Raw genomic sequence first — 20,819 nt, forward strand, 5'->3', positions numbered from 1 at the left:
GAACGAGAGGCTTTATGTTAAATTTTAAAGACCTTCCCATGTTTGAAAACAAACTTCATAAAATTCAAATTTCATACCAAAACAGTACAACATATAAAATGAATAAAGATGACAGAATAAAATGATAAAAAAAGCACGTGAATTACTTTAAAGCTTACTTGCAAATAATTGTTATATTAATACAGTTTACATACAGGATAACCTCAAACAATCATTTATAAGAAAGCAAGCATCTTACGTAGCTCATAAGGTTACATTTTCCTTGGAAAAAACAAGTATTTCAGGAACTTCTAATGTGACACAACTTTTCTTGTCTAATTTTGTTGAGCTGGTACTTCCCACCCCAAAGCGCCCTGTGACAGAGCACACACATCCCGGCTTGGCTCCAGCTCAGCCCATGGTCAAACCGCAGCCCCAGCCACCCCCGCGAGCCCAGCTGCACTTCCTCCACCCCGCCCAGGGCCATCACCATCCTTATAACCCGCCTCCTTAGATGGGCGACGGGCCCCAGGTGCAGGTACCGGCCACCACCCCGCTCCCCACAGAGGCACACGCCTCAGAGACCCACCGGCTGCCTCCCGCTCCGGAACCTTCCGGAAGGGAGGAACTCTCCCTTAGCAAAGCCTGGGGCTTGGGTGAAGACAGATTTTTAGGTGAAAAAAAAAAAACAAATCTGGAGAATATCAGCCACTCACAGAACAGTCACATGAAAAAAGGAGACAAAAACCCTCCCACTCTTTTCAGTTCTCAGCTGAATGCTAAATTATGTTTTCCCTTACAACTTCCCCAGCAGCAACTACCAGGGAACAAACCCAAGCTCTCCTCGACCTCACTGAGGTTTACAATAGGCAGAAAGAAAGGTTTACAGGGGATATACAAGCCAGGATTAACTTACCCAGTGACCGTCAAAGCTTTTGTCACAGCACTCTAACATTGTTTGTAAGGGGATCATAATTAACTCTATCAAATATTTAATTACTTCTTTTTTTCTGCAACATACTCACATTTAAGCAGCTTCCCCAGCCTACATCCAAATGTGGATGGGACAACAACAAAAGCGAGCCGCTTACCAGATGTACAGTAGATGAAGCCACGCAGGACACAGCAGTGCGATGGCCAGAAGCAGCCCACGACGACGCCAGCCCAAGGGGGCCCGGCCCCAGGTACCCGGCCCCAGGGCTGTGCGGCCGGCAGCCCGAGGGCAAAGCATGAGCCATCGTGTCCCAGGAGTCCTTCCCGCTTGCTTCAGTGAGCCATGCCTCCTAGCCCCCTCCGGGTAAGCCTGGGGGGCTGGCCGGCTGCTCAGCCACCCCGCACAGCCAGGCAGCCAGCTCCTGCGACGGCCATTTTGAGCACCTTCCCCCTCCACCCCGGCCCAGCGCAGCTGGCGCCAACGAGGGTCTCTCAAATCCTGCCTCTCGCAGGTGCTCTCTGGCCCCAGGGCTGCATTACCTGAGCCCTGCACAACCAGCTGGGTACAATTTCCTTTGCCTTACGATTTCTGATTTCACAGCAGAGGCAGAAAGAGCTGACCTTCCCTGGGAGGGCAGAGCAGTACCTCAGCACTGACCCCGCTCGCACCGACCCACCCATGCGTGAGGAAAGAGAGAAACAGCACTCTGCCCGCTTTGCAAAATTTTATTAGCAAATCAGAACAACAAATGTATTTATTATTTCTGACAGTCTGTAGTATTTCCAGACTCATAAAAATTGGAGTATTTCTCTTCATAAAAATAGAAGCATACAGATTTAAAAACACCATTGCTATAATAATAAAAATAGTAACTTATTTCAATAAAAATATTCACTTTTTTCAGACTATCACTTTCCTCATCTCCAGATTCCTTACTGGTCAGGAGTAACATACATAGATTTTTCTGCCCCACCACAGTAAATCCTTTAACATACAACCATTTCACTGAAGTGCATTAGATCTCCTCTCCGTTCTTGTTTTTTTCCTCAATAAAAAGGAGCCTCTAGGCCGCTCTGCAGAGACAGCTAATGATGAAGAATGGCGCTCGCGCCTGCCCGGAGAAGGCCTCACCCGGTCTGCAAACAGCGTTTACTCAGCCTGTGCCTCCTGCAGGCCTGCGGTTCGCCTCGGTGCGATACACAGGGTCAGGAACACCCAGAGTGAAAAACAGGGTGAAGCTTCCTGACAAATCGCAAACGTTAATCCTGCGATTACCCCCTCGCAGCACGCTCCTGTCCGGGGCAGTCGGGGGACGGCGCGGCCGGACACGGGGGCTGCGCGTGGCGGTTTCCGCTGCCGCCGCTCGCCAGGCACGTGGGGCTGCGGCGGGGCCGAGCGCGGCGTGGAGGGGCAGCCCTGCTCTTTCATCCGCGTCTGAGTCAACACTCCTGTCCTCGCCTGACCGGGCAAAACGAGGACTGAAGGCCGAGCACCACGAGCGGCCTGCACTGTCTCTGTTAAACACCGCCTTCACGTCTCCTATTAACAGAAAATACAGAAACGCGGGAACAAGTTTCTTACGGTTTCTGCACAGAGCTTATGGCTTCATCCTGCCCTGCACTCCCTTGTCTCTGCTTTTTTAGTGCATCCCGTCACGCTCAGTAACTGCTAGGATTTTGCATAAGAAACACCTCTTCTCAGTGCGTGCACAATTCTGCGGCACCAGCCTCCCAGCTGCTTAAACAGCACTTCTGCAGAGGCAGCCCCGGTTGTGTACAGGTCCCACAGTCTCCAGTCGGGAAACTGATGGTGCTTCAAAACTCCAGGAATCCTGTAAAATTCCACAGGCCCCAAACTTGTTTGGTTTTCCATAGCCCAGGGAATGGACAAATGCATGGGGCAAGGAAAGCAGAAATCAAAATTTGGTAGGTAATCTGGGGAGCCAGTGATTATCCAAATATATTACTTTTATAATTATCCAATTATATTACTTTTATTTACATTACTTATGAAAGAAGCCCTCTAGACACTGAAACAATAGTTTTCCCCATTACTGATCCCTCTTAACATATATATTACTACAGCACTCTGTGTGAATTTAAGACTAAGAAAATAATTTTTCCTTTTTTGTTACACTGTTTTAATAAAGATACAAAAAGCAGCTAGGTGAAAATATACTGAAAATTTGTTCTCTCATCTACAGGAGAACGAATGGTAAAAGCAATTCAAACTCAAATTATAATTAAGAAAATTCTCATAATGTTAATTAAAAGATACAGTAAAATATGAAAAAATATGGTGACAAATATAAAGCATATCAAATTCAAAAAACATATTAAATATGAGGGACAGCACTTAAAATCTTTAACAAGGCTGCACATAATTTATGAAAACCGAGGTTTAAACATCAGAATTGTTCCACTGAAGAGAAATTATATTTCCCTTGCCCTTCTTTGTTAATCAAAGTATAATATACTACATAGAAGCCAAACAGATACTTTGGTTGGTCCCTGTGGTATGGATGCATAGTGCAAAAAGAACCCAATGTTCAGCAGCTCACGTCCAATTGCCTCAACTGAAAAAGGAATTCAGGCCAGAATTTCAGAGGATGTGAAGAACCCCATAACTCATAATGCCATGCAAACAGTATAGTGCAGTTAGGCATAATTTTAAGCACATACGACCAGGTGCTTTGCATTTGTAAAATGTCCTTTATAGAAGAGAATGCAAAATCAGATTCCCAACATACTAAAATAAATACTAACATTTAGCAATTTAAATAAATCATAATCACTCACATACTTGCGTTAACTTCAAAGGTTATTTAACCTTGTAAGAAGAGAGAACTGCATGGAGAGCAAACAATTAAAAAGTGACAGAAACATTGTTTTTTAAATACTTGGCCTGCTCTTCGACATTTGCTAAAGTGTCGTTTCTGCAAAGAAACATTGCTGCATGAGCCAAACGCACCACTCCGTGATGCCACGCTGGTGCTGAGGCCAGGCAGCTGCCGCTGCTGCCGTTGTCATCGTACCTGGCCTTGCTAAAAGAGGGGCTGACCTCACCGATAAATCCCTTGTATTGTTCGATCTAGGGAACAGGAAAAGGGAGGGGGGGAAAAGGAACTACCAAGAGAACTCGTTTGACAAAGACACAAGGATATCTAGTTACTAAAAACATGAAGTCTTTAAGCCTGGGAGCCGGGAAGGTTCAAGTCAGAGTCTCAGCCTGCTCAGGGGTGGGAAGAGCCAGTCAATTTGGTAAGAAAAGGGGGAAAACAGTAGCAATAATGGAGCTGGCCCTCAGCCAGCATTAAATTGTCACAGCATCCCCAACTTAAAATGGAGTTAAAAGAAAGGTAGGCTGGCTGATGACCCATCTCCAAGTTAGTATCCAGCTGCCTGTAGTGAGGTAAGGTTAACTAGAACATGTAGCTATGCAGTTTGGACACTCCCTGATGTGTCTCCCAAGATTATCTCATCATCATTAGGGAGAAAAAACAAGCTAACAAACTCTCCCACATTGCTAATCCAAGCAGATTTGAATTAAAATCCTAATAAACAAAGGCTGTTTCTTGTTTTAATACAAATAAGCAAATGAAAATAAACCTTAAACTAATCCACAATACTTAGCCTGATCTGCTAATACCTACTACCCTCTTGGCTTCGCTTGGATTCTTCCCCATAAAAATTACATGGAAAGCTCAGAAATCATCTTTTAAATGAATGTGAAGAGAAGATCATGCACCCCTCATCCCTTGACCAGGCACACTTCACAGGCCGTGGCAGCACAAGACATGGAATAAAAGGAAATTAAAGAAATAGTATCAAAATGCAGCATCATATTTGCTGAAATATTTGTTCTCTTGCTTCCATAATTGCTATATCTAAATTCTCTCCTTCCTTCAACCTCTCTGGTCCTCGCTCACTTCCACTCCCTACATATCCTCTTCATTCCTCCTCACTGCTTTTCTCCCCACCTCCTTCCTTTTATGTCTCTTCCCTTAAATCCTGCTTTCTGCCTCTCAAATCCTACTTTCTGCCTCTCTTCTTCATTGCTACTTGTACATTTCCTTCCTTTCATAGAAATACTTTCTCTTCAACTACATTTTTATCTCTGCCAAGCAAGGATACAAAGCTATAAATAAAACTAGCTTATTTTAAATTCTTTCTCAGTGAAACTGGAAGCCAGGCAAAATTAACCTGATGTTAATTTTCAGCACCAGTTCACACCTTCAGCTCTAAAACCAAAACCTTGAAATGACCACCATGCAGCCAAACAAAATCAGTTTCCTTATCAATCTCTAGTTGTTTCTAGCAGGCTGGCTTTGTGATTTTTAATTTCCTAAGTGGCAAAATAAATACAAACTTTTAACAACTACAATATTAAATCCCAAAGCAGTAGCATAGTCTATGCACATTTTTTGTACCAGCTGAACAATACTGGTTTAGAAACTAATATAGTTAAAATGATGCAACTTCCTAGCGCAAAGAAGTTATATCAGTATCAAAGTGCTTATATCCTCAATTTTGGTTGCAGCCCCCTTGAATAAGACACAGATGTTTGCTGTTTGGGTTATATGTAAACAGCACCTGTTTGGGTTATGTGTAAACAGGGGTTAATGAATCTTCAGTTTACTGACAATAGGTTAAAATAATAGCAAAGACTAATAAAGACTATTTCTTGATGTTTCTTGATTTTGCGTGGGTGTGTGTGCGCACGCACGTGTACACGTCTGTCTGTCCGTCCATCCTGCTTTGGTGAAGCATCCCACTGTCAACTCTAACAAAGTTGTATTTGGGTGCAGGACAACCTCTGTAGGTCACTACAGAGTTTTTCTCTTTTTTATTAAAAAAAATACCCTGTCCCAGCCCCAACCTCTCAGTTGCAAGAATCAGCTGTTCTCAAAATTGCAGTAGCAGCTACATTAGCTTTCTATCAGCTAGCTAACGATGATGGTCAGAGCAGACTTCTTACTGGAACAGAGAATGGCACGCTGTTAGGTCCATGAAATCAAGGTCATGACATGTAATGGAACTGTGATTTTCTCCTGGATGACAGCAACAACAGGGTAATTACTGTGCAGAGCTAACAATACCTGTCAGGTATCTGCCACCAAATATTTATACTATTAACAAAAATAAAAAAATGCATACAAAATTTCCATAAGACTCAATAACATTTTCCCTGCCTGCAATAATAATGCACACAGTCTTAATCGTGCAGAATGTGAACTATGCTGCAGGAAAAGATCATCATTAGAAACCCTATGTCCTGAGTGCAGTTGGTATCACAAATAAATTGAAGTATGAGTGAAAAGCACAACATATAAAAGCACTCCAATGCTGTCTGTGCTGTGGCACTTCCCTGGGAATTCAGATTCCCAATTTTATACAATACTCAGTAGACATTTTAATAACAATCTCCAGCTGTTGGTGTAGTTTGAGAAGTGAGAAGCATCATGCCAAGGATTCAGACAGTAAGTCAAGGTCTGCTGTCAGGCTGCTTTTTTTCAGCAAGGATGAAAGTTTCCTCTGCCTCTCGCCTGCAGAATTCTGATTACACTATGATATGCTGCTTCTCCTCTGATGAGTGGCGTTTCTTTGTGAAACATCCTCACTGTCACTTTGACAATGTCTCTGAAATAAAAAGGCCACAATGTTTCAGTCACATAAATGAGACACCATGCTCCTAAATATGATGTTCAACTATTCTTAGTGTATCATCTTTTGAAAAAAGTAAAATTAACATAAACATCATGGTGATTCTTTGCAGAATGCCACCTGCACTGCAGGGTTCCCCATCCTCCATCCCTCCGTTGGCCACAAGAGCAGTGCAGACGCTCTCCAAGACTGCTGATTTCTCAGGCTGACAGCATGGCCACTGCCATGGTACCTGAACACCATCTGCAGCCTCCATGCTGCTCCCTTATATAATAATTGTGGCTAGCACCTATATGGTTTACAGAATCACTTGCCTAACACTCCTTGCCTAACGTTTCCATCGCAGTAGCACAACTCGAATGGCAGCATTCACAGCGCATGAGGGATGCTCTGGTTTCCCAGACAGCTGATCTCTCTGCTCAAAACCACTGCCGCCCTGTTGGTTTGTGTGCCTGCACGAGGACAGCAGAACTCACTCCTCAGTATACTGGGTTCTTCCCTTCTCCTCAGTTGTGAAATGTACCTACCAAACTTTCATCCTGTATTAGGACCTTTTTCACCAGCGAACGAGACAAGTGGTTGCAAAACGAGACAATACTGTAAGAAAGCTATGGAGAGAGAGAAGAATGAGAATCTGACAACACACTTGCAGTGCAGACATACCCAAATACATTTATGTATTGCATCTTACAATTTTATAGGACCATTCAAACTCTAGCTTGCCCCTGATCCCATCAGCCCAGGGAAACCTAATGTGACTGGGATTAAAGGCCTGCTGTCATACCTTCCATCGCCTTCTGGCATACTGTCTTTTGAAGTTTTCCAAGTTAACAACAGATTCTCGACGTACCAAAGCCTGATGCTTGTCCATTGGCTGGAAGATAAGAAACAGCAAGTTTATTGCTTGGCTCCTTTTGGCACATAAAATACCTTAGGTTCTTCTTTTGCTGTTGTTGTAAAGCTGACTGAAAATAATACTGGAGAAGCTGTGGATTCATACAGATAAAAGCAGAAGAAAGAATTAAATCACTGAGTCCAGGACAGGACCCCTTTGATTTTAATCAAAATCCCCCAAAATGTCCATGGTAGATGTCTCCAGTTTGTTCACTCATCACACTTGGCCCTGTGTGCAAAATTCTTCTGAGGGCTCCACTGCTGCCCCTTTCTAGCCGCTTGTCCTGGTGCACAAAAGGCATATCACGTGGCACGGGCTTGGCTCCAGCCTCCACTTGTGCCTACCCTTTCCATAATGATCCACACAAAAGCAAAAAAGGTCTGGGAACAGCTTTTCCAGCCAAAGGACAAGATAAAGGACAGCCAAACAAAAGCAGGAGTTAACTAAGGAGATGCTAGAAGATGTAAAATGATGCTTCCACTTTGCAAAGTCATCAAAGTGCTTCTCACTGCACACCTGCACCATTTTCTCTGGATTAAGGTGCTGTCAGCTGGCATTTATTTATGTCTGTCTTTTCGAAAGATCATGGAGGAGCCAGGAAAAGGTTCCTTGGGGCCTGACAGAAAGGAGATGGAGCTGTTGTCAGCACATCAACACCTTTGCAGCCCACTGCTTCTCAGGGGTTTTGCACATGCCAGCTAGAAATAAAGACAGAACAGAAACGAACCCAGTATCGTCACACTGCTAAAGTCCCACACTACCTTCTAATTGCTCACAGACAGATTTCCGCATTTTGCCCTTCACAAAGATACTTCAGAACAAAGGATACGTTAGAGCCCTTTCCTACATTCCAGTCTGAGGCTTTTCATTTTATTCTAACATGTCTTTTCTGAATTGTGCTTTTATAGCTTTCTCTATCGGTCTGATTTAATCATCATAGAAGGAAAGAAAGAAAAAAATGTGTTCTGTGCTACAGGACTTCAGAGATGCACAGATAAGCCTGAGGCAGTATTTCAGATCTGACATGGAAAGCATGAAACATTCACGTGAATGTTAAATATGGGTTAACTTCAGACAGCCCTAGCTGTACTCTACAACCAAAACAAGAAATTGGTATCACACAGTAGCCCTCTTCCTGTGTTGCACAAAGCTGGTAAGTAAAACCTTGACTGGTTATCCAAATCACAGGAAGGTTCAGGTAACCTGCGACTGGGAGGAGTCTGCTGCAGTTAGCCTGAGGCTGACAGATCGCAAACAAAATTAAAAGGTAGCCCGAGAAAAGTAAATCCATGACCAGCTTTGGTCAGCACTGGATTTGCTAGGAAAGACTACATTTTCATGGAATAGAATCAATCAGTGAACAAAAGCTTTTCACAGAATCACAGAATGAGTGAGGTTGGAAGGGACCTCTGGAGATCGCCTAGTCCAAATCCCCTGCTCAGAGCATCATCAGCTACAGCAGGTTGTCCAAGACCATGCCCAGTTTGAGCATCTCCAAGGATGAAAACCCCAGCAGGCAACCTGTTCCAGTGTTTGACCATCCTTACAGTAAAAAAGTTTTTTCTTATGCTTAATCTGAATTCTTGTTTTTCAATTTGTGCCCATTGCCTCTCCTCCTGGGCATGGCTAAGGAGAGTCTGGCTCTGTCGTCCTTGCTCCCTCCCATCAGGTATTTACACACACTGATAAGATCCCCCCCGAGCTTTCTCTTCTCCAGGCTGAACAGTCCAGTGCTCTCAGCCTCTCCTCGTATATCAGACACTCCAATCCCTTAATTGTGCTAGTGGCTCTTCACTGGACCTGTCCCATTTTGTTTTGGTGAAGTCATCATAATAAAATGGGATAATGTTAGCTGTGATTTAATATCAGTTATCAGCATACATGCTACATAATACTTGAAAAGACTCACCCAGGCTTTGTCCTTTAACCACACCCAGAGCAGGAGAGCACAACATACTGATTCTCTGTCAGTGAATATAAGAGGAAAGAACTGCAATATTTGAGTACTGAGAAATTGAAAGAAAGAAAGAAATACCAGAATTCAGACACATGCCTAACAATTTTGGGTGCAAGTCTGATGTCAAGGAGCAGATGTTCTGAAAGCCATAACACACAGCCCTTCTAAAAATGAAGCATCTTCAAATTCCAAAACCACATCAAAATTTGCACAGACCAAACAACTGTATCTGACTGGTAATGAGATAAAAACAAATGTGCTAATACAGGTCTAGCAGAAGTGAGACAAGATAGGCCAAAAATCAACCCTTCAAAGATTATGGAGTTTATGGGATCACAACCATCCCAGCAGTTCTGATTTGCTTAAGTAGGCAGTGGATACCCCAGAAATGTTTACATTGGACTGAACCAAAATGCAACCAAGGCAGCCAATTAAAGTAGCAGGAGTACCAAAACAGAATGAAAAACACATCAATGGGGATTTAAACATTTTCTCAGGAAAATCACTGACAATGTTTATGGGACAACAAATTCATTCTTCTCCTCAAATGCTACGCTGGGCAACAGCCACCACTGTTTGTTGGAAACCAAGAGTGTACAGAAGTGCACAGCTGTGGAACACAACCTGTCAGAGGCCCTGCAACACAGGTGTAGCACACTTGTTGATGCACTCTATATATTTTACTTTAAGAAAAAAAGGAGGAACACAGCAATGTGCTGAATTTTAAACACCATGTGCAGATTGCGATTCACCAAAAACCTGACCACTAGTAGCTAAGAGCTCACACCTTTCCATTGTAGATTTTTAGAAAATGCTTTCATTGCAAGAGCCAAATACAGGTAACTTGAAGGTCTGTCATCAGCCAGTCACAGCCTGATTAACAGAGAGCGAGCTCCATTTCAAATGAAGTTCTTGGTTCTGAAACCCACATCACCACCATAAAGACCCTTGAAATTTGGTATATTACAAAGAAGGAGTATTTCTCTAGCAGCACTTAACACCAAATCCAGCAAGTTTAGGCCATCAGAAGGCAGGAAAACAATTTAAAGATGACAAATTGAGGGGGAGTATGGTATATACACCTTAACTGGAGGAGAACATAGAATTGCCAATTCCAGTAATATTTTTCGGGGGGAATTAAGGACAAGCGTTGACATTGAATAAAGATGCATAAAAATCCCTTAGGATGAGAAAGAAACAGGATTTTTGCATTGCTTTTGCTTCATATTATTTTCTAAAGATGGCCCAGCTTTAGAATTTCTGTAAGCAAATATGGAAAGTGAAATTTCCTCTACAATAAGAAACCTGCAGGTATCTGAGTGAGCAGCAATTAAAAGAGCCAAGTTACCAGCCAGGCCTTTTTCTCATTTTGATGTATACCTCATTTGTGCAAAACAGAACCTGGGCATTTAGGCATTAAATATCACTTCCTCATGCTGCAAACGGCTGTCGTGGTACAACAAAAACACTGAGTAGAAATCAATTCGAAGTGGAAAAAATGTCACTGGTTAAATGTCAGCCATACAATCATCATGAAAAACTTCTGAGTGCCCTTTCAGCAGCAGAGCCATCGCTGAATCAAAATAGTTTGCTTTACAGCACTCCAGACTGTTAGAAACTGCCTCTCAATTTTTAAGTAGCTTGCAAAGCAGTGACCTTGTGATTTTCTCAGCCATCCGAAAACCTTCTCCAAAGCATCAGGTCAGTGACCTCCTTCAGCTCCAAGAGCACTAGCCTCAAGGACTGAGTCACAGCAACATTAACCTCACCCAGACGCACTCCGGAACAGAGTGGCCTCATTTAACGTTCCTTCTCCTTGTGCCAGTACTTTTGTACACAGAGCAAACCTACATGAACAGAGGATGTGGGATCACAGCTGAGGGAAGGCAGAATTTTTCTTGAGAGGTTTTTGTACAGATGTTGACTCTTACTAGGCTTTAAGTTACTTTTTAAGAATTGAAACTCTTCCCCTCTTGAAAATCCTGTGTTCTGGTTCCCCTGGACAGGAACCGCCATGACTTTCAGCTCAAAGGAACCTCCAGAAATGACAAGGTAAGCATTTTAGGAGAATTCAGAATGGACGTGAGTAAAATTTTCAATATAACCCGAGTCACACTGGAACCCAATTCTCCCCAAACGTCAACATCGGGTTGCTAGGGACATCTCGTGGCTAAGTTGCTTTGGAAAATTTTACCTCTTGTGCAAGGTAAGATGCCCCAGAGAGCACATCCAGTCTCCATCCTCCACCAAGCCCAATGACAGGATTAACACCACCACTGTTAAATAATTGTTTTCAGGATCCTGAATTTTCACTAGTCTCTGTATGCCATTGTGAGGATGCCGCAGTTTCGGATCCACCGTACTCTACAAACTGGATGAGAGTGGGCTGTTATCTTTTAATCTCAAAGTAGGAAACATTTTTATAATGTTATGAACAACAATTCAATCTAATCAGGTCATTAATTTTCTGGAAAAGAGGAGTGGGCTCTTTCTGTGGGAGCCTGGACAGAGAAAGAATATGCTCTGGTGTATATCCAGAGCCCCTCTGGACGGCTTTGAGGATGATGCAGGGATGTCTGCCTTCTGCCTCACTGATTCTTGTAGCTGGTAACAGTCACCTCGCAGCACATGTACACAGTTAAGCAAGGGGGCTGTAAACCAGCTGCAGAGCCTGGCCCAGCATCTCTTTCCAGTACACAGAAGCTTAACATCTCTTTCTCATTCACTGCCTACACCACCAGGGAGCAATTGTATCCTGCATGAAGAACTATTTATTGTGTCCAAAAATGAGACAGGTACATCTATGCATATAAATGCAGTAAAATCAAGTGACTTATTTGAAATACAAGACAGCAGGGCATAATTCAACTTTGGGCCAACTCTTCTTTTACTTTCTAACACTTAAAAAAAATTATTCACAACAAGAACACTGGTCTCAAATCCCACACGGTAGATTAAGTTAGTTGTTTGCTTTGTCTTCTTCATCGTAAAAAGCAAACCAGAGGTCTATGATATTGCTCATCATCGCTGACAAATCAATATTTGCACAGTGAAATTACATACAGTTATTTGATGAGTTCATTACAAATTCACAATTTTGTCTTTTGAATAGAATATCTTTGGTACAGGATATGAAACAACTGAATTTTAGACAAAAGGATTAATCAGTAGCTAACATCTGTTGATGGTAAAAGATGGAACCCTGCATAACTGGCCTAAAAAGATCATCTTAACATTTCTTCATCAGCAGTCATTTTCATGGAGATTTTCCACAGTACTAATGTTAAATTACTGCATCATTTACTCTATTTTACTGGACAGATTTAACCTTTGTAAGTATTTCTCTCATCTGCTCCGTAGAACTATCTGCAGCAGGTCTACACAGCCGTTTTCTTCACCCAGCCAAAGATGCTACCATGAGATTTTTACAGGTTTCCAGGTATGTGATCTCCAGTGAGCATGGACCGGACTACTCTTCATTCCAGTTTAATTACCTAATAATCTTCAGGAGCTGTGTATATGACGAAGTCAGTGCATATGGCTGTAAGGTTAAACGTGCTGCATGCTACTGTGATAATCTAGTTCCCTGTAAGTTCATACACAGAACAAGAGAAAACAACTTCAGCACTACAAACCACGAAAAGTCTATGATTTGGTCAGTGGTTCGTGCCATATATGAGAATTGCTGTTTCAGTAGTAGGTGATGTTTTTATGTAGAGATTATGCACTGAGAATTTAACAGCTGTACAGTAAGGCAGACAGCAAAAACACGCAAACTCTGCACCTAACCTGGTCTACCAACATTACTGATTTGATTCTGCCACATCAAGATTCAACCCTGCAAGGAATTCTTCACAGCAAGATCTATTTAACAGCTCCATTACTGATTCATTAATATCTTTGTTGAACACAGAGTCAAAGTTTCCATTTACACAGGTCTCATTTCCATTTTCCATTTTAAAACTATTCATTATATCCTGGATCCACTTGAGTTCCTCAGAAAGCTCTTGACTTAGAGATTCGTACTGACACTGCAGATCAGCGTATTTCCCGGTTATGCCTGTAAGACTAGTGCCTACAGTCTTGATATCGTCCTGCAAATGTCTTTTCAGGGATTCAATTTTACGGTATTCATACTTCAGCTGAGACAGCTTGTGCCTCACACTTTCATTCTCTTCTTTATACCAAGCTTCCTTCTCATTATAAATGGAAACCAGAGCATCGATGTCCTCCTGCAAGGAATCATGGGCTACAGCCAAAGCGCTGAAACCCCGTTCCGTAAGTGAAATGTCTTCTACTACTCGGGCAAAGCGCTCAAAGTTGATGTAGGTATTATTGGGAGGCATACTTGAATGGCATTTTATGGTGTACTCTCTTAGCCGTTTTGTCTTCAGCTGTGTGTTCTCAACTTTCTTGTTTTCTTGGACTTTTGTTTCTTCTTTCAGCTTCAGACAGAGGAACCAGTATTACTGAACATTTACAAGACAGGGCAGTAATTCAAACTCTACACATCAAAAGATGCAGCCTGAATTTCCACAACGCTGGGAGATTCTTTGCTCCCAGTGATTTTCCTCCATGCATTTGATTAAAAGAAAATAAAAAAACTAATGTGATGAGTAATGTGCATTCATTCCAATGTGATAAGTGTAAATAAAAGGCTCCAGTTTATTTTCATGTTAATTTTTAGCAGTTAAGTCTCAAAACTATCAATCCTGAAAACACTCCACTTAATGCTTTCTGCAATGCAGAGCAAAAACTGTATTTCAAACATCCTCATTAGTCATGCTGAGATTAGCCAAATTATTTTCAATAAGAGATTTATCCACAAAAGCAAGCAATGCCTAGGATGAAAAAAAATACAGACACACAAATGCAAGCAAATCAACACACTTGGTACAGCAACTGATATTTTCCACATTGGCTGTGGTCAACTTTCAAATCAAGAAAAGCACTACACCCCAGACGTGGCATATGTCCATGCAAACAGTGAAGAAGGATGGAAAAACACAAAGCACAGTCTAATGTAGGATCCTGTATGTGCAACAAATGGCAAAGCTTTTTCCCCCCTCTTTTTGAGTGTTATGGTAATAAAAGAAGTCATGATTAAGGTTTGTAGAAATCCAAAGATTTAGTCAGACTCGATCAATTTATTTTAAGTGAATCTCTTTGAGACTCCTAGAGTCTCTAAACATCTAGAGATCAATTTTCCATTTAACACACCAATAAGAATGGGAATATTATCTCCGATTTGTTCATGGATAAAAGCAAGATCTGTTTCTTTATTTGGTCTTACCGTTATCCATGGATGAGAAAGAGCTTCCTGAATTGTAAGCCGTTTCCTACCAAAAAAAAAAAACAGATTTGAATGAGAAAAACTTTGTACACATGTCCATTGACCCACACTTCTGCCAGGCTTTGTATGAACAATAAAGCATTTATCAAGATAATTCCAGGACTAACTCTCAAAATCCAGGGTTATGTCTCCTGATAAGGCATGTTATTTGTGTGCAGTTCAGTCAAAAGCTATCCTCACTCTACTCAATTTTAATTCCTACTCAGTCTGCCTTTTTTTTCTGTACCATTCTATAAAAAGTGATAAAACATTGCTTTGTTTTATTCATCCTATAAGCTTTGAGAATAAATACATTCTATGCACCTTTAACATCACTGTCTCTGAAGCAAGATATACAATATTAATTATATCAGAAGTGTCCTTCAGAGGACGTTGTTATATCACCCCTGGAGCTACCATATCCTGAGCGCAATATTTCTGAGAGGAATACTTCAAACCTAATCCTCCTGCACTGTGGCAGTTTGTGAACAGCACGCTATTAGCACTGAGAACCAAAGGCAGAAACCCAGCATTGCACAGGGACTGCCTCTGAACATGGGATAAACATCAATATCGCTGGGTTGCCACTTCTGAAAAGGAGGTTGCTGGCCCTGTGCAAACATCTCATCAAACCCCCACCTACTCCAGCCTACTCTAAGGCTTGAGGCTTGCAGGAATCTCGGATGAACAGCTTGCCTGTTTCTTCCTGACACTCCTAATATCTATTTTCTCCCCTAATTAGAAGGAACTACAATGGCCTGACTACCCTTCAGGAGCAACAGGGTTAAGGGGAATGAGATGCTATTTCTGCATGCACTTTATTAAAAGCAAGAAGGAAACTAAACAAGGTCTGTGGTTCCCATGAACTGCGAATAAAGCTCTGCATACCTATCACACAAGTTCTAGATGATCTTAGCAGAAGCAGACATAGTGGGAACAACTCCACTGTGAGGACACACGAAGATTTTTCTGCCCTTACTGCACTGGGGCCGTATTTTGTCACCTCCTTGCAAGTAGTCCACAATAGACTGTGAAGTACTGGAGTAGTAGTTACCCATAACTTGATATTTTGCACACCATTTCGTACACTAGAGATTTTGCACACCATTTTCAGTCCTCCATCTACTCACTGTTATACTGGCTTGACTCAGGGGAGAATTGAGTCCTGAAACTGAAATTTAACTGAGGAGATTTTGATTGCAAGAGCTAGAAGTTAGCTTCTCATTCTCCTATCCGTTCTGACTGCAGCTTCAAAAGGAGAAAAAACCCCATTTCTCAGCAGTTCCACTCTACATATGATGACCTGCAGCTTAGCAGTAAGACATGGGGAGAGAGCGAGCACAGATGTGCCTGCACGCATGTGCGCAGAAAGCAAGATCTCAACAAACATCTAAGGCTAACGGGGTCAGTCCTGGCCTGTATATTCACAGTCACACATTTTAGTTGATACTATCATAGGAGTTGTTAGAGATAAGGAAAACAAAGTTTCTCAGTGTGAAAAACAGATGCAACCCGTTGAAAAAACAGATTATATACTTGCCACCATATGCGGTATTACGGTACATTCAATATAGCATACTCTTTCGGGAGTAACATGATCCAGACATGCTCCTCAGTAATGATCTGCCTCTTTCAGCACCTCTCCTGCCGTCCCCTGCTGCCTTGTCTGTTTAGAGCATAAACTTCCTGGGGACAGGGACTGAGTTTTCTTGCAGGACCAAGTTGCATGAGGTCCCTGTCTTGGTTAGGGCCTACATCTATCAAAAATTCACCAGAAATCAAATAGAAAGGCAACAAGCATAGGAACAAAACCTCAAATGCATAGCACAAATAGAAAGGAAAATAAAACAGAGGAACTATCCCATCCATAGTGGCAGCTTGAGAACCAGCAGCTGTAAGATTTCTCTTTAGATTTTTTTAGACTTTTTTTTAGATTTTTTTTTTTAAGTGATAATATTTCTCTTGCCCTACGCCTGATTTCATATCAAGGACACATTAACTCCAAGATGACAGCTTGGCTTCTAAGAAAGAGCAAACAGCAACTATTTAACCTTCAAAGAGAAAGTCCGATGGAAAGGTGAGTGTCAGGTTTTGGCATACTCAGAGGACACTGGCACACAGCTATTTTGAGGGCCTCTGGATGCAGCGACTCCCTGGAGGCACAGCAGCAGAACTTTGTCTCCTGCCTTGCTCTTGAATGACAACACACACCACAGGGAAAGTGCTGCAGATTATTCAGCAGGCTCTGTTTCACCAGGTTTATCTAAGAGGCAGAGGACTCCTTCAGAGTTTTCCCTTACCGTGTATCTTTCACCAGGAGTTTCTGAATAAAATCTTTTGCTAGGTCACTGGTATTGCTGAAAAATTCTTCATCAAATTCATAATTCACAGCTGTGATGTTGGCAAGCGTTTCCTGCTTAGTTTCTCCAAGGAAAGGCGATGCACCACTAAGCCTAAATAAGCCAGAAAAAAGAAACGGTTGGAAAAGTAAACAGCAGAGGTCCTCTAACGCAATTACAGTGGCTGTGCAATGTACTGTCTGGACATCTGTGGTTCTCTGTGATGGAGCAGCGAAGCCACTTGGGAAAAAACGGGTCCAGCTTTGGCTCACTATATTTGTGTTTATGAGTCAGACTCATCCTGAAAGTCTCCAGTGCAGCGCTGACGTGTGCCCACACAGACAGAAATGCACAGATTCTCCCATCCTCGATGTCTCATTGAAGTCATCACTAATCAAGGCAGGAAAAGCTTCATCTGAGGAGAGGCTCTGTCCCTGTGAACCACAAACACTGCCAGGCAAAAGCTTCTACCAAGTCAAGCAGATAAAATGGTATTTCTATAGATTTTCTTTGGGTAGGAAAAACCCTGCGCCCTACTGCTTTTCTACCTGCAGACTTACTGACTTCCCTGCACAGTGGGTCCAGCCCAAAAGACCTTCTCAGCTGGAACCACAATGCAACGTGTGATGGGGAAGTCAGACGTGTGGCCTTGCCCCAAATGCTGCGGGAGAGGTAGGGGGACACTGTTGGTTAAAAGGAGCCCACAAACAAAGAAAGGGACTTTGGCTGCAGTAAAATCCAACCATTTCTGCACAGTGCAAAATTTCATCCAGTTGGCACTCTGCTCCAACTGAAAGGATAAAATGCAGACATCATCCTAACAAAATGGCATTCAGCAGTCTTTATTTAGACAGATGAAGCTTCTTCTGCTTTGCCTGTCTTTCAGCTGTGACTGATGTCCTTCATCCTGGATGACCACCTCTGCTCCATAAAGCTCCAGTGTCAGCACAGACTCCACCCGCCCCGCCGTCCCCCCCTCCCTCCCCCAGCCCACAGGAATGCTGACTTGCAAAGGCTAATTTACAGGAAATGTTATTTATACCAAGGAAATTGAACTCATCCCTTTTTAAAACCTTCAGGTCTGTTATTATTCTTACTACCGTGTCTAAGCTTTGATAACACAGCTTCAGGATGTGGCAGGCTCAAACTCTTTGGATCTAAACTGAGGGTTCAAATACTAAACTGCTTGCTTGCATGATCCTGATCAAAAGACCTTTTACCCTGTCTGTACTGCCACGTTGACTGGGTATTTGGGGGTAAGCATAAAATTGGATGGGACCCCCTTGGCCATTCAGCCCAGTCCCCAGCTGCCACAAGTGGGTCTTACCCACAGAATAACCATCTGAGGCAGAAACCACTTGCTCTGCCCCACACTCATGCAACGACCCGAGCTGCGGACACGGCAAGGCACTGAGCGAGGGCTTTCAGTTGTCTGTGATGCAGTAAATTCACCCCATGAGCCACAGTCGATCTCACTGCTTAACAGGTTTTACTTATCCCGGGCTGGAGCGTTTGCTCCACTTCTATTAGCCACAGAGAAGTGCTGAGATCTGTCAAACAGAGGAGTCTCAAATCCTAATGTTTGACCCAAATGTCTTTTGGCATACCCTGACTCAGTGCCTGTAAACCTGTCTCCACCTTACAGCGGACCTCAGTGACGGAGGCTCAGCACTCACAATCCAGTCCAATGAATCACTCTTCCAGTTATTGAATTAAGGACTTGTCAGCACTTTGATCTGTACACCTGACGATGGCATCCATTTGAACACCACCACATTTGCTAAAATATGTGGTATCTTTACACACACACCCCAGTTATTCAGAATTCAGGATTCTTCAGAGTGAAAGGCAATAAAATTAACAGGCAGTACTAGTTAAAGGCATAAAAATTTCTATTACACGCCATACTACCCAAGCAGACCCCTCCTACCAGAAAGGGCATGCTCTTTTTTTTCAGTTCTTTTCTACAGAGGGATTATTTTTAAGCTTACTTACCACAGTAATCTTTACTAGCCAACTAGGTAAAACGCATCTACTGTACTGACCACAGTACAGAGCCATCCACTTCATTACTGTGCCTCCAGAACAGAACTGTACCACAACCGAGAAACCTCTGGAAAGCACCTGGACATCCATGCCTCACTGTGATCACAGGGTGAGCGCTCCAGCCTGCTCCTCTTCCATTCCCAAGTGCTCTTCCCGTCATTTATGAACGCCCGTAAACAGCAATTTACAGAGTTTAACGTTCTGTCAAGTACACGTGTCGCTGATGACACAGCGTGCTGATAAAGAGCCAAGAGCCTGGACAATTTTAAACCTTTTTACCTGAGGCTGGGCTCATCCAGTATCCCCCTGTATTTTTTTCTGCATCACACGACAGAAGGGATTTTATTGCACTGAGGCTGATTTCTCAGCCCATGGCTCTTCTGCAGCTGTTGGGCTGTAAGCCTTGGGCATGCCTGAGGGTGGATTTAATTCCACTCTATTTATTTTCCGCACTGGGAAAGCAATCCCTCCCCTTTAAGCCTCTCTACTTGTACGGAGCCCAGTGCTGCGTAACGCAAAATTCCCCCTAACGGCAGCGGGCACCTCCTCTCAGGCTGGCAGCAAGGTAGCCCCGAGTGGCACCAGCAGCAGCAGCACCGCCGGGCAGCAGCACTGGGGTGAGCCGCGCCCAGCCGCCCGCGGCCCGAAGGCGGCAGGAGCTTGATTTCAGCGGGAGCAGCTAGGCCGGCCATCCCTGACCGCTTCGGTAATTCTCACGTCAAGGCAGAGGAAGGAAACCCCGAAGCAGGGGGTGCAGCCCCTCCGCCGCATGCATCCAGTGTCGCTCAAGCACTTCCACAAATTACCAAGCTCCAGCTTAAAACTTTCTCCTCTGCTTGTCCCCCGGAGGCCCATGAAACCTCATTTGAGCGTGAACTCGTTCTAATTTCTAACTTTGATTTATTCATCACTGGTTTACATGCTCTTGTTCTAATAGTCTTGGGAAAAATCTTTTCCGCCCTTTCTCGTGCCTACCAGCTGCAATGATATTCCCAACCAGCTTTTCCTTCACTATGTTAAACGAGCCCTTTGTCTCCTGTAAAATGGGCTCCCTGTTTCCTGGACCACTTTGGTGGCCCTTGGACCCTCTCTGATCCTGTTTCAGCTTACATTCCCCTTCTTGAATATGGGTGACCAGACTAACACATAATAATCCGGACTGCTGCCTGCCTCAACACAATGGTAGCTCATAAACATCCTATGGCCAACTAATACTCTTGGGCTTTTCGTCCTCCGTCATTTCTAGCTGATGAGCTCCCTAACAAGCAGAAATGCCCAGCGATGCCAGAGAGATTTGCTCTTTGACTGCCCATAATGCCCTCTTAGTGCCCTCTTAACTTTGTTTACCCCTTTTTATTCTAAATTTGAATAGGCTGCAGAAGGTCATTTGCCCACTAGACAAACCACCACCCACACCTTGCGTGCGGAGCCTTTCTCACACGACTGAAGGGAAGGGCTATGTTTTATTAATGCAATAGAGCTTTAGGAGCACTTCTACAGGAGAGAATCTACCGTTGTACTTACAGTATGTAGGTGATGACGCCTATACTCCTAAAAAAGAAGGAGAGGGAGACTAATTGCAGGTGTTTTATAACACATGTATTTTTTTTAATGTATGCAACATGAAAAGGACAATAGTGGCTGCTAGACAGGCAGAAGGGCCACGGTTCTAGA

General features: G+C 43.1%; 1 protein-coding gene across 5 annotated transcripts in view; it reads right to left on the reverse strand.

Moving 5' to 3' along the window:
* Positions 1–1,622: 1,622 nt before the first annotated feature.
* DAPK2 (death associated protein kinase 2) overlaps positions 1,623–20,819 on the reverse strand; it is a 61,720-nt gene continuing 42,523 nt past the window's right edge. For 3 of the 5 annotated variants that reach the window (XM_064517529.1, XM_064517531.1, XM_064517530.1), the window contains exons 7-10: positions 20,670–20,696; positions 17,061–17,213; positions 14,722–14,767; positions 7,457–13,873 (exon numbers count right to left, since the gene is read on the reverse strand). In XM_064517529.1, coding sequence (XP_064373599.1) covers positions 13,232–13,873; positions 14,722–14,767; positions 17,061–17,213; positions 20,670–20,696 — 868 coding nt within the window. In that variant the 3' untranslated portion in view covers positions 7,457–13,231. The other 2 variants (XM_064517532.1, XM_064517533.1) reach the window with 1 other exon arrangement.

This window comes from Dromaius novaehollandiae, chromosome 10 (genome assembly GCF_036370855.1).
Source record: "Dromaius novaehollandiae isolate bDroNov1 chromosome 10, bDroNov1.hap1, whole genome shotgun sequence".
In the NCBI taxonomy this organism is placed as follows: Eukaryota; Metazoa; Chordata; class Aves; order Casuariiformes; family Dromaiidae; genus Dromaius; species Dromaius novaehollandiae.